The sequence below is a fragment of the Coccidioides immitis genome (assembly GCF_000149335.2).
Source record: "Coccidioides immitis RS genomic scaffold supercont3.3, whole genome shotgun sequence".
Taxonomy (NCBI): Eukaryota; Fungi; Ascomycota; class Eurotiomycetes; order Onygenales; family Onygenaceae; genus Coccidioides; species Coccidioides immitis.
The window spans coordinates 1,869,682-1,888,952 of NW_004504308.1; the positions used below are offsets into that span (position 1 = coordinate 1,869,682).

The window sequence follows — 19,271 nt, forward strand, 5'->3', positions numbered from 1 at the left end:
CCTCGCCGCTTTTGACCTCTATAAATACCCCCTCGCCCTCCCGCTGCTTTTCCCAGTCCCTCGCGTTCCCTTCTTCCCTCACCCACGTCGCCGGCCTGAATGGACTGGAATCGCCCTGCATTCTCCTGAATTCGCCTGATGATCCTCACCCGGCGCTCACCCACTAAATCACCCGCCAGTCACCCACTACTCACCCGGCGCTCACCCGGCGCTCAAAGTACACCTGATTTACTGTATTGGACTCCCTTCCCTCCCTGTGTGGGTATTCTACACTATACTCTCTACCTCTGTTCTGCTCCTAAATCCTGACTTGTTTTTCACCACAGCATCCATTTTGGCCCTCATGGCACTACACCTTTCGCTTCCAGTTTCACGGCGACCTGTTCACGCCACAAAGCCGAGTCCCCTTGCCGGAAGGACCTTGTAGCCCTCGGGTAGAGCGGTGGGCCTGCATTGTAGGCTGTGACCATGTTGCAAGCGGTGACTGGTCCCTTCCATGTCCGTCGCCAGCTGTTGGCGCTGTAGGTCTTAGCTAGTACTGCCGGAACCCCCGAGGGCCCCCATTTCCTCCTATTCCCTTCTCTTCCGGTGCGGCACAGCCTGACGATGACGCGGCTGGGCTGGATTATGCGTTGAATGGGCACTTTCCATCATGCCGGGCTACCAACAGATCACCGCACCTAACGAGTGACTTCTTCTCGCCACCGCTCTGCCAACCCAGTCTGCGAGCAAACGTCTGCACGACTATGGGACTGGCCGGATCGAACGATAGACTGCAAGCCGTGATGTGATAGCATGATTCTGCCGGGGTTGGAAGTTGGAGGCTTGGGCTAGTGCTCCGGATTCATTCGTTCACGAAGGTTGATAGACTGACGATATTGGCTGGGCCGCAAGGCAGATTTTTCTGGTGGGAGGTCTCAGCTCGCCAGGGATGCCATAAAGGTTGCACCGCAGGGCCGTATTCGCTTTTCAAGACATTTGCCGAGGCTGGCCTCCTTCCAGCAATAGCGCTATTTACTGTTTATTGGCGAGCGCGCCCTTTACTGCGCCGGAAGTAGCCATATGTTGTTTCAGCGGCCAAATCCGCGGCGATCACCGATGCAGGGTTGCAAGAAGGAAATGACCATATCCAAAGCCCGTTGCTAGACGTCAAGGTCTAAAAAGGCAAATGTTTCCTCAGTTTGTGCCGGCCCTCACGCCTGTCCAAATCTCAATCTTCTCGCTCAAAAATGGACCATATCAAGTTCTACCAGCCCGGGTCCCAGCCGTTCAAACCTCCCATCCGTTTTATCCCATATACTGGCAATAAAACCACCAGCAGCTCAAAGCCTGTTTCCAAGTCGGTTTCCCCTACCCCAAAGCGGAAGCGCGAGCGAAAATCCTCGAAAGCAAAGACTGCCCACCCGATCACCCGCACGCGTCAAGAGAAGGATCCACTTTCAAAACCTCCCAGCGTGCAAGCCTGAGAGACCTCCATGGACGATCCGCAATCCTTCAGACCAGAAGCGGGCGCGCAGAGCAGGGGCCGCACAGGTACGATCTGTGATGACGACCCCCTTCACAGTCTCTTCTACGATGACGACGACGAGCCCAATACTGATTCGCGAGCTATCGCCGCCTTGGGCGGTGTCACCGGCAATCGCGGCCCTCTCAATGGAAACAAATGCACGCAGCAGGACTATGAAGGCTGGGGTGACGAGGAGCATGATCCGGTTGACGAGATACCGGAGACCCAATTTCCCCGTATTGATGACAGTGAAGGTGGGTGGTCTCCTAGGCCTCAGGTCTGCTTTCCGGAATCTTACAGGCATCTTAGATCAAACAACACCCGCCAATGACGGTAACCAGATGCTCGACGATATAGCCCCTGCCTGGTCGATATCCCGGCCGCCCGGACAGCACGCCGCTGAGGTCCGGGAATCTGATCAGGACATTGAGGCCCTCCGTACCCATCCTAGCCGCTCAAGCGCTGATCCCACTGGCCCGGTCGGCGCCTCCGGCAGCATGCCCCGTGTGCAGGTAGAGCCAGGAGACACTTCAGGTAAAATCCATCTAGATCTCCTACTTGCCCTTTCCAATTCTAACATGTAGTAGATACGCCAATCATAATCACCGATGATGATCCGCGCTTGGGTGATGGCAGAACCTCGGCCGGGGTGGATACTTCACCGTCTGATACCTTCTCAGGAAAGGCCGCAGGGCTCTCAGGTAGCCGGGAGCTGTCTGAAGGCTCTTCATGCCAAGTGAAGGAAGAGCTCAGCCCAGACGACGACGCGGTCCCTCCCACCAGGGCGCCCAAGCGCAAGCGTGCACATCTATCTTCGCAAGAGGATAGCCAGTATGACTGCATTGAGTTCATCAACATGACCAATGCAACTGCTGGCAATATTTCTCAAAGAACGAGCAACAAGCGGCCGAAGCTAGTCAGGTCGAAGTCTCTTCCCCCCACAGGAAGCTACTGCGCACCGGTGAATCGCCGTCAGCGGGACCAAAGCAGCCAGATCTATGAAGAATCGGTTCAGATTGGAAGCAGTGCCTCCCCCGATGTTCAGCCGCTAGGCTTCTCTCGGGCATATTCATACAAGCGCCTCACCGGATATATGGTTATTGATGGGGTCCCACATGTTGAGGTTGCCTGGCATCGGTCTGTGGAGCCGGCTGAATTGTTTTCCGCTGACGAGGTGGAAGGTATAAAGCGACGTTGTACTTTGCAAAATGCTGGGCGACGGGGAAGGCCATCGAAACCGCAGGGAAAGCAGGGAAAGCAGGGAAAGCAGCTGAAGCGGCGCGGCAGGCCACCAAAGTCTAAATAGGGTTGTTGCAGGCTAAACAAATCTTATGCTATCTTTCAATATCACATTTTCAATCCTTTGACAGTGTCTACACTGTGTTTTTTGTTTATTCCTTGTGGTCGGGAGAGTGCTTCGAAGCCTAGTTCCGAGAGCTGGATTTGTAATTTTGACCGCTCTACTGACAGAATACAAGCGGGAATGTGCATTTGCCATCCACGGCAGCTGGTTTTGAGCGATCGGTTTACCAGTTTGAAATGATCATGACATCATGGATCAAACTGGGCGGCGGAAAGAGCGACAAGCATAACACCGGTCAAAGGCGTGGTTTTGATGCACATGAATGTTTCTGTCAGTAACAAATGATGTCCTATAAGGCCGAAAACGGCTCATTTTGACGGCCACCGCTCTCTTTCGCGAAGGAGTTTTATTTTCACAATGTCTCCTATTAGAAGAAAGGCGACTTCATTGGTTTTCGCCGAGAAGTCAACTTCTACCGATGCTGGGCTTACTGCCAAACAAGAACTGCTAGATTCAGTGAAAAGGTGAATCTCTTCCCCCCCCAAGGCATTTCCTTCAACTAATAGCCTAGCGCAGTCTATGGGAAACGTCCCAATATAGTGATTTGAAAATCACCTGCCACCCGCACACGTTCCACGTCCACAGAAGCATCGTCTGCCCACGGTCGGAATATTTCGCTTCGGCCCTGAGCGGAGAATTTAAGGTGGGTGTGTTTGCAAGGATCGAATTCAACAGGCAAGCTGATCAATCTACAGGAGGCCGTTTCCGGAGAGATTGAGTTAGACGATGACCCGCGACTCGTCAATGGGATGCTTGAATATCTCTACACGCTGGATTACTGTGTTGAGGACAAGCAGATCTCAAATGCTGATAGCGCTGCTACAGCCACCTCGGGCGAAGTTGAGAACGGCTTGTCTTCTCCACTGTCCTCTGGTTCATATGATCATCTCTCCTTCCATATCCTGATGTACTCCCTCGCCGAGCGGCTGTTCATTCATGGTTTGAAGCGCCTTTCAAAACAAAATGTCGAACGAGAGCTTAGTCAACGTGTGGATGGAGATACTTTCTTCGCTGCCATCTTGGAAATATACAAAACGACTCCGGAACACGACCGTGGCCTTCGGGATCTGATTGTGAATATGACAATTAAGCATTTGGCTCTTTTACGCAAGGGAGAAAATCGTTTGACTTTGTCTCTGGAAAGTGACATATTCACACAAGCTCCAAAATACTCGCATGAGCTTCTTATAGCATTGATGGATAAGTGGACCCGCCATCTATCGGACTAGGGCTAGGAATGAAGGAGAAAGGCATTTTGCAAGGATAACGGCATATCTTCATAGCTACGGGTCGTTTTTCAATTGAATGAAGTGCATCTAAAAATGCTGATGTGCTTTCAACTGTACGGAAGGATTCGTGGCTGCTACGAATGTAGACTGCTTCATGGTTGGTGCAACCTCAATGATGAAGTGGAGACATCCAAAGCGATTCTTCTGCGTTTTGGCGAGTCTTATGGTCAGTGAGCAAGGCATCGTCCCTCGATTCTTTGGTACCATGGACAAGTTTGATCCAAAGCCATGCCAGCCTTATCTACGCAAGTTCATGGATGATAAATACCCACCCAGTGCCATCTTCCTGGAATACATCCCAAACCTTGAGATGCTTGATCTAAACAACTACACGCAAGCTCGGATGAACCAATTTCTTGAGGCCATCCGGGAGATACACAAAGCGCTTGTAGAGCATGGAGACGCAAAACCCAGGAACCTGCTCATTGTTAGAGGCGACCCTGAGCGGGTTGTTTGAATTGATTTTAATCGAGCCAGTACCTATGACGAACACTATATCACAGACCGAGAGCGAGCTTTTTTGGATGAAGAAGAAGAACATTTGAAGGTCTTAAGTTTGTTTGGTATGCCCACCTGAAATGTGTATCCCTTACTGTTCACAATCTCACTGTCTGCGTCTTGGGAAGCCGACCTTCCAAAGGGAGACTCAAACAAGCGTTCATATTTTACTGTCCATGATATATCCCATCTTTCGTCACCGATTTGTCATCCTCTCTATCCAGCACAAAACAGACAACCAGACTTGCATTCAACGATTTGGATAACAATTATTTAACGAACACAAGTGATGTCATCGCACCGGCGCAAGCTCTGTTCCCGGGACGGACTTTTACATGGTCAGAGCTAGCGCTTCCTCACGGCCATTAGAAGATTGTTCAAGAAACTCATCGAATCCTTGGTGTACGGGCGGCATCCCAATAATTTCTAATGATCTTCGAAGAAAAGAACCGAAAATGAACCCCAATACATTGGCTGTACGCTTGGACTGCATTTCTGCAGATATCGTGTCGATGTTTCATTGGACTGACTTGGCTGAACTGGTTTGCATCCAAGACCAACGTTTCGCTGGGCGAATATTAAAGATGGAGGTTTGTGAACCCCACCAATTTGTAGTCGAAGGGTGTCTAATGGTTGTTTTGGCAAGAGGTCAAGTTATGGCAGACTATAAAAGGTATGAGGATGATGATTATGTGGTTTTTGGCTCCTGCTAATGGACTTAGTGTCATTCGTTCTCCTCAATTCAGTTTCCTTGTCGGCAAACAACGTTCCTGCCTGACAGTCCATGCTGGTGTCCTACAAAACGTATCGGAGCCTCTCTGGGCATTGACAGATAATGGTCAGATGAAAGAGTCAACCTCGCGGATAGCCGTCCTTGGGGACACAGACGAGGATGTGTTCATTGGGTTTTGCGAGCATGTGTACACCGGCGCATACATCACCCCAGATCTTGAGGGCACTGCCGTTGCAGACCAGAGCTTCGCCATTCCAGTGCATGTGTCATCTAATCAAGAAGATCCGTCCATTGATGGTGGCGCCGTTTCGGCTACCGCGGCTGATCCGATTGATGATTTTTGGGGGAGGCCCATTTCTTCCAAAAAGAAGAAGAAGCCTAGTAAGTGCTGGCTCGAAGAGCGTGAACTCAAACCTGACGCTTTTGATAAAGCCGATAATATCTTCTCCTACGAGGGACGCTGGAAAAAATTCCGGGCTCTACAATATAGAGGTCTTGCTTCATCTATTGCAGTCAAGCCTGACCTTCTATTCCATGCAAAGTTGTACGTTTTTGCAACTAGATATATCATTGAGCCTTTACAGACACAGGCTGTCAAATCTCTGCATCGAGACCTCTGCAATTTCTCGCTCAGCAAAGAAACCGCTTCGCAAATTCTCGGTCTCCTGGAATTCACATATCAAAACACTGCAAGATATGAGCCAAGTGGAAGGTCTCTTCTGCGTGATGTGGTTATTCAATATGTTGCCTGTGAAGTACAGATGTTGGCAGGCAACGAAGACCTTTATTCACTTCTGGATGTGGATGGTGAGATGGGATCTGATCTTGTGGCTAAGCTGATAAAATAAATCTTATCCGGGCGAATAAAAGACGTCGAATTGATTTAATGGACACAACATCCTTAGTAGAACCCATTCCTACTATGGTATTTAACGAAGAAACCCTGGCGGAGAGCTCTAGTGTAATCCCTAGATCTTTATATGAAACCCGTTCATTCAGTCTCTGTTGGCTTCGGGTACTACCATTCTTCCTTTGTTAAACATTGCCCCCATGTCCCCAAGAAATGTGTGATTTTAGCATTCAAATCTAGGACAGTTAATACTCAGACGTGTATGTAGGTCAGGTTTCTGGCTCACCATCTACCGCCATCTCTTCCCGCGCTTGTAGGGAATAATGATCCTTGAACTCGTGAATGAGAATAAGTTCATCTGGAATATGGGTCCCTACTTTCCATCAGAACCTGACTAGGTATATATGGGTGTGCAGTTTCACAAACCTGCAGGTATTGAATAGACGTAAGTTGAAGTTCCATTAGGAGCTAAATACATAGAAACACGAGGGTAGAACAGATTAGTCTACTATTTTCAAATCGCATTGATGGTGAGTTCTCACCCTCATATGTGGTTGGGCTAAGCGCCTTCGGCCTGACTTTTCCACCGTAGGTTAACAGGTCAAAGAGGCCCCCCCTTGGCCTCTAAGGGCCGGGTAAGGTGGCTCACCACTCAACAAGCCAAACCACTCAACAAGCCAAATTTTTGCACCATCAAATTTCTTCAACACTCAACTTCATTATGCAATAGCATGGTCAACAACAAAGCAATTAAGCTTGCAATTGAAGATCTTGAATCACAAGAGACTCCAAATTACAGTGCAACTGTGAAAAAATATTCACTCAGCCAAGAGACCCTGCACCAGCAGCATCAAGGCCTACAAGTCAATCACCATGAAGCAATCTCCAGACATAAGAAGAAGCTCACCAATATACAGGAGAATGAGCTTCTAGAGTATATAAACAAGCTCTGTAATTACAGTCTTGCTCCTACACCTCAAATCCTTCAAAATATCATGCAAGAGATGACAGGAGAGGATATGGGAATCAACTGAGTGACACAGTTTCATAAGCATCACAAGAACAAGATCAAGACTGTTTATCTCAAGCCACTTGACAAGAATAGACAGGTAGCAGATAATTATCACTGCTTTTAGCACTTCTATAGTCTTGTAATTTAATGCTTTTTTTTGCTTTTTTGCAAGTGCAGTTGTTAAATTTAACTAACTTGTTGAGTGCTTGCACTGCTGCATTTAGTTAAGCAAGAAAATCAGCCAGTATAATATTACACCAGAAAACACATATAATTTTAATGAAAAAGAATTTCTTCTAGGCTTCTGTCATGTCTCAAAGCATCTTGTCTCTATTAAAGCTCTACAAGCTGGTAAAAGTGTTGCAACTCAGAATAGAAGTCAGGAATTCCTCTTACTGCTCTGTTCAGTCTCTGCAGATAAGATTGCATTATCTCCAGCTCTTATTTATCAGAGTAAATCTAGAGATCTTCAGAATACATAACTGGATGATTTTGACAGAAGTAAATATATTTACTTTGCAGTCTCAGTAAACAGCTGAAGCAATAATAAATATGGCCTGGAGTAGTTACAACAGGTTTTTAATCCATATACAAAGATAAAAGCAGATAGAGCAAGACATCTGCTTCTACTAGATGGGCATTCTTTCCATATAAATATAAAATTTATTGAATATGCAAACCACAAAAGAATCCTGCTGTTAATTCTTCCACTGCACTCTACCCACCATTTGCAGTCTCTTGATGTTGGTGTTTTTAGGCTGCTGGGCAAGACATATTCCAGCAAGCTGGAATCCCTACTACACCATGGACTGGGCTATATTCAAATGACAAAAAGGGATTTCTGGAGACTATTCAATGCAGCATGGAAGAAGGCTTTGACAGATGACAATATACATGCTGGCTTTGCAAAGACTGGCATTTATCCTCTGAATCCCCAGCATCAACTAAGCCAATTTGAAACTGCTGATTAACAAGGCCCTGCACCACTAGTTGAGCCTTCCATCCCTACAAATATACAGGAGCTTCATCAAGAGATTAAGAGTATTCATCTTCAGCACAGCTTAAATTCACAGAGTATTGGATAGATTATCAAAGCCAGCAAGCAATTTGCAATACAAAATGAACTGCTAGAGTATAAAAATCAGACTCTAAAATTAACTATCATAATGGAGAAACAGCACCACAAGCAAGACAAGCCTCTAGATCTACTTGATCACAATAATTCAAGCTAGGCCCAGTTCTGGAGTTCTACAAAAGTTCTGCAGGCTCAGGAATGCCAGAATGAAATAGAGACTGAGAAAGCTCACAAAATCACTCAAACACAAGAGACAAAGCTTCAACAGAAGCTTCAAAGAGAGCAGACAGCTAGAGAGACTGAAGAAAAACAGATTAAACAAGAGACTGTCTGTATGAAGACCTGTGAGCAACAAGAGACTGAAAAGCTTGAACATGCTATACAACAAGAGACCCAGCATGTTGCCCATAAGAAGAAAAAGGCTTTACAACAAGCAGAGAAGGAGAGACAGGCTGTTGAACATGCTAGTAAACACCAGCAGTCAGAGCTTCAAGCACCAGCTTTAAAGTGCTGTTGGCAGGGCCTCCCTACAAAAGAACCTCATCACAGCAAGCCTATACAATCTTCCCAAAGCAGTAGTAAGAGCTTTACTAGCCTCCCTAACAAGCCTTTAGGCTCTCTAGCTGAGAAATCTACTGCTGACATTCCTTTACAATCTTTTCTATCCACCCCCCATATCTCTCACTCTGGCCGCAATATCAGGCCGTCCACACATTTATTTTCATAGCCACACTAATTTCTATGCTTTAAAGAACACACTCATTTAATATTTAATAGCTAGTTTAATAATAATAATTTGTTGTTGAGATAATTAATAAATTCGTAGCGTGGAGCATTGGAAGGAATTTGGCTCGTTGAGTGGTTTGGCTCGTTGAGTGGTGAGCCACCTTACGCACGCAGATGAACGGCTGGGGCACTGTTCAGACGGAAAAGCCAACCGCCCGAGTCCGCCTAACGATCTCAATAAAGAGGCAGCGCCACGAACCTTACGCCTGTTTGATCCCAACAAGTCGTTAATTTGACTCGCACGAAAAATAAAGTGACGGCCTGCGGCCAGACAACATAAAGGAATCATCCAGGCAGCTGACCAATGTTGTCACTCTGATGTCCCTTCGCTCCTTCATCTCGGTTCCTTCAGTGTCTCGTTAACTCGGCAGCACTCACTTCATCGAGGTGCCGTTCTTCATTCACCTAAGCGCGTCCTGAAAGGCAGATAAAACCTCTATTTGAGCCTCAGCCTCAGCTCTCACCAAATTCCAAACCAAATCCCAAAGCTCCTACACGAACGTTATCCGAACAAAAGCTCTCGAAACCCGAAGCCCCGACATCAAAGCCTTGTTTCATCGAACTCGTCGGTCCTGTCTTGCGAACCGAGATGCCGGCTGTTTCTTTGCCTATTACTTTGACGACTCCGATTCAATTCAAGTCATACAGCGAAAATGAGGATTATCTTGTGGAAGAAAAACCTGAGCCAAACCACCGCTCGCAGACTTTGGTTTACTGTTCTCGAGAGTCACAGTGGTGGATAAAGGTGACTTTTCGCGGCAGGGTTTACGACATACTGAATGAGCCGACAATAAGCCATAGGACTTCAAAAAAGGAACGTCGCAAACAGTTCCAAAACTTTGTCAGACTCATAGACTACGGCGCTCTTCCTCTTCTTGATGACACGGTTACGGAACTGATCCTTGATGATGGGGGACAGGGTTCCAAAGTCATTATACATGCATTTGAAGAATTTACCAGCAATCCTTTCGTCAAGATTGCTGCAAAACTGAGATGTACCATCCGGGAAGATCCTTCGCGAGTCATTTATCCATCATGTGATGAATTTCCCTCCTTTCGATGTATCAATTCAAGCGAGCTTTGTGACAAGACTGAAATCACGGACGGAGTCTTCCAGGTCCGCAATGCCAACAGCAAGATGCCATATATCCTCAAGGTTGTGAACCGACCCCTCTATCAGCCTCATGACACAGAGGTCATACGCAAAGAACTTGAAAACCTTGAAATATTTCGAGGCGCGCCGAATATTGTGCAAGCAGCCGGCATTGAAGTATCCACAAACCCTTATATGACGTCGAACACAAGGGATCAGCCTCTCATAGTCTCTGGTATTGTGCTGGAATTCTACAGTGGTGGCTCTATCCAGAGAGTCTTGAGTGAACATCGTCTGCTTGAACATTCCTGGGAAAAATGGCCAAAACAAATCGCTATTGCATTAGACTGGTTTCACGCGGCCGGCATAACTCACATGGATATTAAGCCTTCGAACGTTGTGCTTGATGCGGATGGAAATGCAGTTCTTATTGACATCAGTGGAATTGGTGGAATCACACACGGGTGGCGTGCCCCAGAGATCCGAGATGAGATATCACCCAACGAACTCCCGTATAGGGTGCGTAAATCGAACGACACCTGGGCTTATGGAAAGTTTCTGTCAGAACTTGTTCGGCATGCAAAAGATAGCCCTATTACAAGGATACTGAAGCGGATTGCCGGTTGCCTAATGGTAGAGAGCGTGCATGGACGCATGACTATGTTCGAGGCTATCTCGGAGCTTTCTGGTATTGACAACATTGACCGCTCTCTTCCGCAAACCTAGCAAGGCTGTGAAGAAGGAGAAGGAGCCCGCCATCTCTCCCACCGAGCAAGAGCCGCCGCAGAGCAGACCGCTGCTCCGGTCAATGGCGCCATGCAAATAGAGACCAATCCAACTAGTGTGGTCACAAAATATTGTCCTCCGAAATATCCTTGCCTTGATTCGCTTCAATAGTCAACCCATTCTATATCATCTTCATCAAATCCGCCGTCTGTTCGAGGACCTTCGAACAGTCAGCAAGAATATACTATGGCCATCGATATCTAGCCTTACCTGGACCTTCCCTCTTTAAATTCGGCTTTTTGTCACAGCCGCTGATGCCGCAGTTTGGCAAACCACTGGTAGAGGCATGCTCGGTGGTCCCCATCTCGCACACTTCCTTCTTGCGCTTTGCATCTCCACAGGGTCGGTTGAGTGTCTTGTGGTAGTGCCCGCAGTTATGGACTCGAACTCTGAAGCTGCACATTGCAAACAGAAAACGCTATGATATCTCTGTGGATGGAAATGAAATTATTATTGCTAGGTTGGAAGTGTAGTTAGATGAGCCCTGGCTAAATGATATTATGGCAATATATATTCCCAGCGCAACAAGGTTTTTGCAGCCACACGGTCCCTTTCTCCTCGCTTTGGTGTTTCCCCCTCCCCAGAAAGAGCCCAATCATCAATAGAGTTATATGATCATGAGGCTGGACAATTTGGGTACACCGACATTATATCCCTGCTTTATTCAAATCGCAACCACCACGAGTAACCAATTGGCTGAGAGATTTGACTTAGCAGGCGCTGCGAAGTCTGCACTGAATTGGAAGCAGAGAACGGTGAGACTCCATAAAAAAATTGCCTGTTGGCTTGAAGGTATGTACTACCATTGGGCCAGAACCCAAGGTTCTTATCTGTGCCCGACGCCGAGGCATGTCAACTTGGTGATTTAGGGTTAGCAGGTGTTCCTATCCAGGCTTCGGAGTAATTTAATAATTCTCCAGCCTTGCGGCGGTCAGCCTGGGCAGAAAGCCATCAGCCTTCTCCTCAGATGTTGCTTCGTCGCTCAACCAAAGGTTTATCGCAGATAGGGCTGAATTGGCGAAGCGCGAGGTGCTACACGCGGGCTATGGACCACTTGTGTTTGTGGATGTGAAACAAGCAAGATCATATTAGCTTTAATAAATACATTGTCTACAGCGGTTCTCGCGCCTTCCTTAGCCTGCTTGCTTTCTTTGCCCTTCCTCCACCCTTTCGCGTGATGATAATATTGTTCTCAGAAATGTCTCGGTGTAGGATATTTCCCTCTGTATAAAGGGACCGATGTGCCTTGATCGCGTCGCGGAGGGACTTCAAAAGCTCAGTAGGCGAATGGTATTCATAGATCGGCCGGCCAGCCGGCGAGATGACCAGGCAGCGAAGTATCCGGTTATCATAAAACTCTTTGCCATCGTTATCAAATAGGCTCGGTTTCCCAACTGGCTGGACCTCAAAAGTTAATTCATTCTCCTGCTGACCAATGCCAGATAGTTGACTGCTGGAGCGCGACCGTTTAGACGCCTGTGTGCCTTTATCAGGAGATTTGCGTTTTCGGCCGATCTGCTTAGCGCTAGTGCTTGGATGAAGCCGAGTGAAGGATCGCGACCGAGGGTCGTTGGAGTGAGACTCGTGCAAGGAGGATTTGGCGCTAGAGAGTGTGCTTTTAAAGGTGTGGCGCTTCTCGAAGGTCAACCTGTTTCGAAGTGTGGCAATATCTGTGATGTCACAGTATCCGACAACCTCTGCGACTCCCTTTACACCCCTTTCATGAGCCAGGTTGAGAAGATCCTTTTCGCTTGCCCGCTTGTCTGATGTCCACGAGAACTTGGCCACGCCTTGCACCTTGTCATCAACATTCGCGAGAAAGCAGGCCGTTCCCCGACACACAATGGCATTTTGATAGCTAAGTGGCTTTGGGTTCAGCTGCACAACTGTCTCTCCACCCCCCATGCTCTTGATAGTGATTGTCTTGGCACCGCTACCATCCTGCGTTATGAAGGTATCCAGTCCCAGCTCCTCATCGGTCATCATTGTGTAGCCCACGATCATCTGGAAAAAGCGTTTTGGGTCTTCATTGACATCAAATGAGCCTGAGCTGAAAGGACCCGAGCGATCAAACATCCACGCTTCTGCCTTTGTTCCACAGACAGCAAACGTGTGGATGAATTGATGTGTTGGCTGGGCTTTGAAGACCTCCCGCACATACTGCGTCATTTGCAGCAGTGCACTTTTGCTCCTGATCTTTCCTTCAGGCTTTTTCAGCTTGCCGACCACCCGGATATCTTTCCAGTTGTGCTTTCCACCGATGTCGCTCGCGCTTCAGCTCTTGAGGAGGATATCGATCTGTCGGTTGGCGTCCGAACCGGTGAGATTGCTTTTACTTGCCGTGGTGACGTAGACACTTTGTTCATCCAACAGGAACTCATCTTGGAATCCAAACCACCAGTCGAGGGCGTCTTTCTGTGTTGGCGGGTTGGGGAAGCTGGGCCATCCACTGTCATCTCCAGAGCCAAGCGCGCGACGAGTTACATCATCTGCCTGTGTGTTCCAATCTTTCCCTTCGAAGTATGTTTCAAAGAAACCCGCAACATCCCGGTGAGTACAGTGCTTAATCTCTTGAAAGAGCCTTCCTTCCACCAGCTCTCGCGTCTGCTCCGAGCCTCTCTGTGATGAAGATGTGGATCTGAATGGCGTGCCATTGAATGTCGGTGGAACGCTGGGAGGAGGGGTTGTTCTGGAGACGGCGGCAATAAGAGTAAGGATAGCTTTCCAGATATCAATGTCTGATGCCTTCTGAAGAATAAGTTGTATTACTGGGCGGTAGTGCTCATAGCAAAAGTCTCCATCCCGAAGCTGGGTGAATAACCTGGACAGTTCGGACGCAACATCTCTGCTGCTTATCGGGGGCCGAAGATTAAAAGCCGCCTTTTCATCCATCAAAGCAATTATAAGTTTTGATACTGCCATTTGACGGGTATGATCAGGGCCATCGTCAGTGCCATCATATGATGTTAAGAGAGGCTGTTCTGCTGCTTGGATCAGGTCACGCACACGATCCAGCGATTCGCTTAAGGAATATTTCATGATGATAGCAATTTCACCTTGTGAGAGTTCCGCCATCAGCTTCAAAACACGCGAGCGTGAGGCTCAGTTGGCTCAGGCGATGGTAACTGTTTATGGGCGGTGCACATTCAAGAGCAAGATAAGACATGCGAGTATTCAGCCCGACAATAATCCGGTGTCTTTTCGAACGAGCTGCTGGTAAGGCAACAACAAATCAAACAAGGATTGGCAAAGAAAGAATTCTGTCAATTGACAGAAGATGGCTTTGTAAGAAGGGAAGAGTCACATTCAGCCCCGAGTTGCAGTGCATTTGCCAACAGGACGGCCCGTAGTCATCATATGTTGGCCAGCTCTTGCGTCAACGTGGTCGGCTGATCCAGAGAGATGCGATGCAGCACCCTCTCTGACACATTGATGCCTAATATGCCAAGGGATTCATGAGCGAATTCAAGCATGATGATTGCGTCGGTGGGGGTGGTTTCTGAAAATCGTGTGATGCTGGGCTCCGTGTTAGGTAATCCAACTAGCACCTCGCTCACGTGACCCATATAGATTAGCCGAGATTCCCCTTTAGGTAGCTTAGTGAATGACAAGCATACAAGTCCTCCATCAGATTATAGCCCTTTGCACTGAAGAGCAAGCATATAAGGTTGATTTACAGCTCAATTGGATATTGAAGCTTATGATCAACATCCTGAACAGTTATTCTTGTGGATAACAAGGTTTTACAAGCACAAGAGAGAGTGTATGTTGAGATAGACATCTTCTATATGTGCAACCCCTGTAGCTTTCTAGCACTGAGCTGGGGAGTGAGTTGAACCCTGTAGCTTTCTGGCATATGACCAGAGAGTGAGTGAAATGCCTGCTAAACACACCTAGCAAGCAAATTGAGCACCTGGCAATGCCAAAGCCATGGTGAACTGTACAGATGAACTGGAGCACCAAACTCCTGACTGGGAGGCTCCAACAAACCTCCCTACACCCCAAACTGAGCTTAGGCAGTTGAGTAGGCTCAGAGGCAGCCCGCCAAACAACAAGCAGGAGCCTAGGGAGGAGAGTGAACTCCAAATGTTGCGCAGAATGATGCTGAATTCTACAGGAGCAAGGGTATACAACAGGAGATTACATGCCCATATACACCTCAACAAGATGGAATGAGTGAACAAGGAATATGACTTCTTTGCGAGCAAACAAGAAGTGTACTTATAGACTCAGGACTACCCAATGAGTTATGGGGTGAAGCTCTTGCCACAGTCTCCATAATGGTGAATCTATTGCCTACCTCAGTGCCTCTATACAGATGCAAGAACATGAAGCTATTGACACTCTTTGAAGCCTGGACAGGTCACCAACCCCATTGCAGATGGGTCTATAGGTGGGGATGTGACACCTACATGAAGATTTTGAATGAATCCTTGAAGCTCCAATCTAGATCCAAGAAGATCAAATTTGTAGAATATTGTAGCATGCACATCTACAGGCTTTGGGACCCAGAAATGAACAGTATAATAATCTCATGAGATGTTATATTTGATGAGAAATTGGATCAAATCCCTACAAATTCACTAACTGAAGCTGAATATGTTGAACTCTCAGAGGAGTATGATTACATAGATCCACTGAATGGCTGGCAACACAAGCTACTAGCTTACCTTGTGAAGGAGAAGCCAGAAATCATGAAGAAGCTTGTGGATGGCAAATTAGAGACTTTAGAGCCCACATACCTGGATGAAGAGCAAGAAATTCTCTCAGATACTACAGAGAAAGAAGAGACAAATGAAGCTGAGCTTCCAGTGCTCAGTATATGTACAGATATATCAAAATCCATTGCTGAAGCCAAATGCTCTGAAGAGTGGCTTTATTGAAAGAAGGCTCTAGATATTGAAGTCTCCAAATTATAAGAGAAAGACATCTAGATTCTAGTTAAGAAGGAACCCCAAATGCAGATCCTCTCTGGCAAATAGGTATTTGATAGGAAGCTCAACAACACAGATGGCACAGTACAATTTAAAGCCCATTGAGTCATATATAGATTTGAACAGCAAGAAGACATTCACTACAAGAAAATCTATACAGCAGTTGTTAGTGGACCTACAATAAGAGCCTTCTTTGCTATCTCAACAGTCAAGAACTGGAAGATCAGAGTCTTTGACTTTGTGACAGCCTTTCTAAATAAAACTCTTCCAGAGAATGAATGTGTATACATTCAACTACCCACTGGATTCAAGTATGGGTGGGGTAATCTAGTAGAGCTCTTACACCAGGGACTCTATAAGTTGAAGCAAGCTGCTAGGCTTTGGTATCAAGCAGCTACTGGCTATCTGAAATCTCTAGAATTCCAGATCTCTTCATATGATGCAGGGTTACTCTATCACAAGAGAAAGTGAATCTATCTAACCCTACACATTAACAACTGCTGTATAATAGAACCCAACAAAGCCAAGATAGAATGGCTCATTAAGAAGCTTCAGGAATGCTTCAAGATCAAGAAGATTATGAAACAAGGTCATTACCTAGACATGTGGGTTCAAAAGCAGCTGAATGGAGACCTTTTTGTGAACCAGGAACAGTATATTGAGAATCTACTGACTGAATATGAAATGGAAGACTGTAAATCTTTCAAAATGCCAATGAAGAAAGAAATAAGCATTGAATTCACACCAGATCAGACTCTTAAAGATAGAGTTGATGAGCAGGCTATGTCTATAAATTACAGAAAAGGCCTGGGCTCTCTACAGTTCCTAGTTATATGTATGAGGCTGGATATTGCATTTGCAGTCAATTATCTGGTGAGATTCAACAGCAGGCCCAATAGAGAAAGCTGGGTGGTGCTCAAGCAGATTCTACACTATCTCAAGGGCACAAAATCAAAAGGAATAGTCTTCAAAAGAGATATGAATTCTGAAGGCTTGAAACTGGTGACTAGTTTGGATTCTGACTGGGCTGGAGCTGATCCTGTATACAAATCCACCAGTGGCTACATTATTATCATGAATGGAGCTCCAATATCATGAAGATCACAGCACCAGATGTCTGTCTTGAAATCAACAACCAAAGTGGAGTATTTGGCAGCTAGTGAAGCTGCTTGTGAACTAGTTTGAATCAACAACCTGTTGATAGACACTGGGGTGATTAGTGAAGGCTCAGCAAAGCTAAGAAGCTCAAAATTAAGTGTTGACAACAAGGGAGTGGTTGACTTAGCCAAAGCTGAAGCTATAATGTGAAGAGCATGCCATTGAGATTTGGCACCATATGCTAAGAGACTGGGTTCAAAAGAATGAAATCTCAATTGAGCATGTTGGAACCAACATGAATAAAGCTGATGAGCTCACAAAGGCTCTTGCAATGGATCCCTACACTCAATTTGTGAGCGTGATAGGGGTGATGAGTTGATACAGAAAAATATGAAGGTTTATCAGTGAAGCCAGCAAAAATATGGTATTGTGGTGAAATGGAGCTAAGCCTAAAGAAGGAATAAATCTGGATTCTGTAATTAATTTTTATCATGGATTTGAGAGATTTGGAAGCTTTGGATCTTTGTGGCTCTTGCTTGCTGCTGGAGCTCGTTGCATGGGGGGGTGTTAGGTAATCCAACTAGCACCTTGCTCACGTGACCCACATAGATTAGCCGAGATTCCCCTTTAGGTAGCTTAGTGAATGACAAGCATACAAGTCCTCCATCACTCCGACCATTTCTCGGTTGGGCACTAACAATTTTCCGGACCCACTATCAGACCAAGCCCTCCAAAACGGTGGAGGGGCAGGCGAAAAGTGTCTGCTCCCACGTTTCAGGCCGATTTTCTTGACGTGATGCAGTGGGCTTTTTATTTTCCATTTTGAAATTGCTCTTTCCCACCTTCGAAAAGGTGTTAGTGTTTGGGATGAGGCCGAGCCTTGAAATGGTTTGTTCGGTTTTTTGCATAGGGTCAACCATTCTAAATACTTGACAGTGCAACTTACTCACCTAGATAAGTTATAGACAAAAATAAGTTTAGAAAAAGAGAATATGTGGTGGCGCGTCAATCCAGGCCACTTTCAAAACTGGCAGCCTTTGCTGGAAAGTTTGGATCTTTACAAAGAGGTGTTGGAGCTTTCCCCGTTGGGATACCCAAACAACGAAGCCCAATGGGTGTGTTATTCAATCATTGTCGGGTGGAAAATGTCACATGGCCATGCCACACCACTTTTCCTGCCCCGCAGACCTGGAATATCGGCAAATCCACCTCAAAGTGTGACGTAGTTTTAATCAAATCTTTTTTTCGTGTTCCCTTGGGTTGATGACCCCTCACCACCTTTCTGGAAGAACCATGAGAAAGCATCAATGTGCTTCCAATGCAATAGGGCAACCTGAAATTTGGTTCTCCCACACCAAAATCAATCTCTCTTGAGCATCCATCGACTTATTCCCCTACAATAATCTTTATATATTGGGGTCGTTCCTTGATCGACTTCCGAGCGGAAACCACCCATCTACTGAAAGCAGACGGCTCCATCAACTAGCAAAGGTGACATGTCTCTTCATCTACCAAGCCTGTATATTGCTAATATCATAAGTAGACCTACCTAACTGTATCGCCTAGCTGTGTAGAAGAGGTAGTACCTCCGCCCTGATCCTGATGACTATGAATGATACTGACAAAAACGGTGAAGAACATTCAGCAAAGAGGAAACCGAAACGACCACTACACCTTGGCTTGGTATGACGGAAGAAGTTACGGAAGAGGCTTTGGTACGCATTGTTACGGGCACCTCTGTCATAGAAACCGGTCGGCTAATGTTCCGCAGCGCAGCCGCTGGAGCAAACTAGCCGTATCGGCGGACTTTTTCGCGAACTGCAAAAAACATGCGATAAATTATATCTTAGCGGAAAATTACGAAAGAAAACTATATTGCTTTGAATGCGAGAGCATCGAGTTTCAGAATGAGAAGGGTGAGAGAATTTGGACTACAGCTGGAGATGGACAAATGGATATGCTGCCTGCAAACATTGGTGTTTATATTGTTAGAGGGAAGTCGAGGACTGCATGATATAATTAAAGGACATCGTCACTCGCATACAAATTATTAGCTATGAAAGTTCCCACAATGAATTCAATCCGCAAACAGATGGTGCTGTGATGAGGCTGCTTACAACAGATCTCCATTGCAACACAGTCAGTTGTATCTTGAAGCAGATTATTTTTTTCCCAGGCTCGTAGCTGGCTATTCTCAATCACATCGCAAACAGATGGGCTAAAAATTGAAGAGATTCCTGAAACAGA

General features: G+C 46.4%; 7 protein-coding genes across 7 annotated transcripts; 6 read left to right on the forward strand and 1 right to left on the reverse strand.

Moving 5' to 3' along the window:
- The first annotated feature begins 902 nt into the window (after window positions 1-902).
- On the forward strand, window positions 903-2,879 carry CIMG_08259 (uncharacterized protein). The gene is made up of 3 exons (XM_001241095.2): window positions 903-1,761; window positions 1,817-2,041; window positions 2,095-2,879. Exons 1-3 carry the CDS (start codon window positions 1,476-1,478, stop codon window positions 2,811-2,813), a joined length of 1,230 nt encoding a protein of 409 aa, XP_001241096.2. The 5' UTR covers window positions 903-1,475; the 3' UTR covers window positions 2,814-2,879.
- A 348-nt stretch (window positions 2,880-3,227) lies between these two features.
- Window positions 3,228-4,099, forward strand: CIMG_12127 (uncharacterized protein; the record flags this gene model as incomplete). The annotated part of the gene is made up of 3 exons (XM_012358565.1): window positions 3,228-3,334; window positions 3,387-3,513; window positions 3,566-4,099. The coding sequence occupies 3 exons, from the start codon at window positions 3,228-3,230 to the stop codon at window positions 4,097-4,099; spliced, it is 768 nt and encodes a 255-aa protein (XP_012213988.1).
- A 175-nt stretch (window positions 4,100-4,274) lies between these two features.
- CIMG_12126 (uncharacterized protein) lies at window positions 4,275-4,704 on the forward strand (the record flags this gene model as incomplete). The annotated part of the gene is made up of 2 exons (XM_012358564.1): window positions 4,275-4,610; window positions 4,663-4,704. The coding sequence occupies 2 exons, from the start codon at window positions 4,275-4,277 to the stop codon at window positions 4,702-4,704; spliced, it is 378 nt and encodes a 125-aa protein (XP_012213987.1).
- Window positions 4,705-5,112: 408 nt separating this feature from the next.
- Window positions 5,113-6,283, forward strand: CIMG_08257 (uncharacterized protein; the record flags this gene model as incomplete). Its single annotated transcript, XM_001241093.2, has 2 exons — window positions 5,113-5,330; window positions 5,380-6,283. 2 exons carry the CDS (start codon window positions 5,113-5,115, stop codon window positions 6,236-6,238), a joined length of 1,077 nt encoding a protein of 358 aa, XP_001241094.1. The 3' UTR covers window positions 6,239-6,283.
- A 3,020-nt stretch (window positions 6,284-9,303) lies between these two features.
- Window positions 9,304-11,534, forward strand: CIMG_12125 (serine/threonine protein kinase). The gene has a single exon (XM_001241090.2). The coding sequence runs from the start codon at window positions 9,703-9,705 to the stop codon at window positions 10,930-10,932; it is 1,230 nt and encodes a 409-aa protein (XP_001241091.2). The 5' UTR covers window positions 9,304-9,702; the 3' UTR covers window positions 10,933-11,534.
- Window positions 11,535-12,046: 512 nt separating this feature from the next.
- On the reverse strand, window positions 12,047-14,067 carry CIMG_08253 (uncharacterized protein; the record flags this gene model as incomplete). The annotated part of the gene is made up of 2 exons (XM_001241089.2): window positions 12,047-13,229; window positions 13,311-14,067. 2 exons carry the CDS (start codon window positions 14,065-14,067, stop codon window positions 12,103-12,105), a joined length of 1,884 nt encoding a protein of 627 aa, XP_001241090.2. The 3' UTR covers window positions 12,047-12,102.
- Window positions 14,068-18,246: 4,179 nt separating this feature from the next.
- CIMG_08250 (uncharacterized protein) lies at window positions 18,247-19,183 on the forward strand. The gene is made up of 4 exons (XM_001241086.2): window positions 18,247-18,515; window positions 18,568-18,603; window positions 18,661-18,739; window positions 18,796-19,183. Exons 3-4 carry the CDS (start codon window positions 18,710-18,712, stop codon window positions 19,036-19,038), a joined length of 273 nt encoding a protein of 90 aa, XP_001241087.2. The 5' UTR covers window positions 18,247-18,515; window positions 18,568-18,603; window positions 18,661-18,709; the 3' UTR covers window positions 19,039-19,183.
- The last annotated feature ends 88 nt before the right edge of the window (window positions 19,184-19,271 follow it).

Bases quoted from the DNA above. Each gene is read 5' to 3' on its own strand.
- CIMG_08259 (XM_001241095.2), top strand. From the start codon at position 1,476: ATGGACGATCCGCAATCCTTCAGACCAGAAGCGGGCGCGCAGAGCAGG. The intron at 1,762-1,816 runs GTGGGTGGTCTC...CAGGCATCTTAG, and splicing joins CCGTATTGATGACAGTGAAG to ATCAAACAACACCCGCCAAT. The intron at 2,042-2,094 runs GTAAAATCCATC...AACATGTAGTAG, and splicing joins AGAGCCAGGAGACACTTCAG to ATACGCCAATCATAATCACC.
- CIMG_08250 (XM_001241086.2), top strand. From the start codon at position 18,710: ATGACGGAAGAAGTTACGGAAGAGGCTTTG. The intron at 18,740-18,795 runs GTACGCATTGTT...AATGTTCCGCAG, and splicing joins AAGTTACGGAAGAGGCTTTG to CGCAGCCGCTGGAGCAAACT.
- CIMG_12125 (XM_001241090.2), top strand. From the start codon at position 9,703: ATGCCGGCTGTTTCTTTGCCTATTACTTTGACGACTCCGATTCAATTC.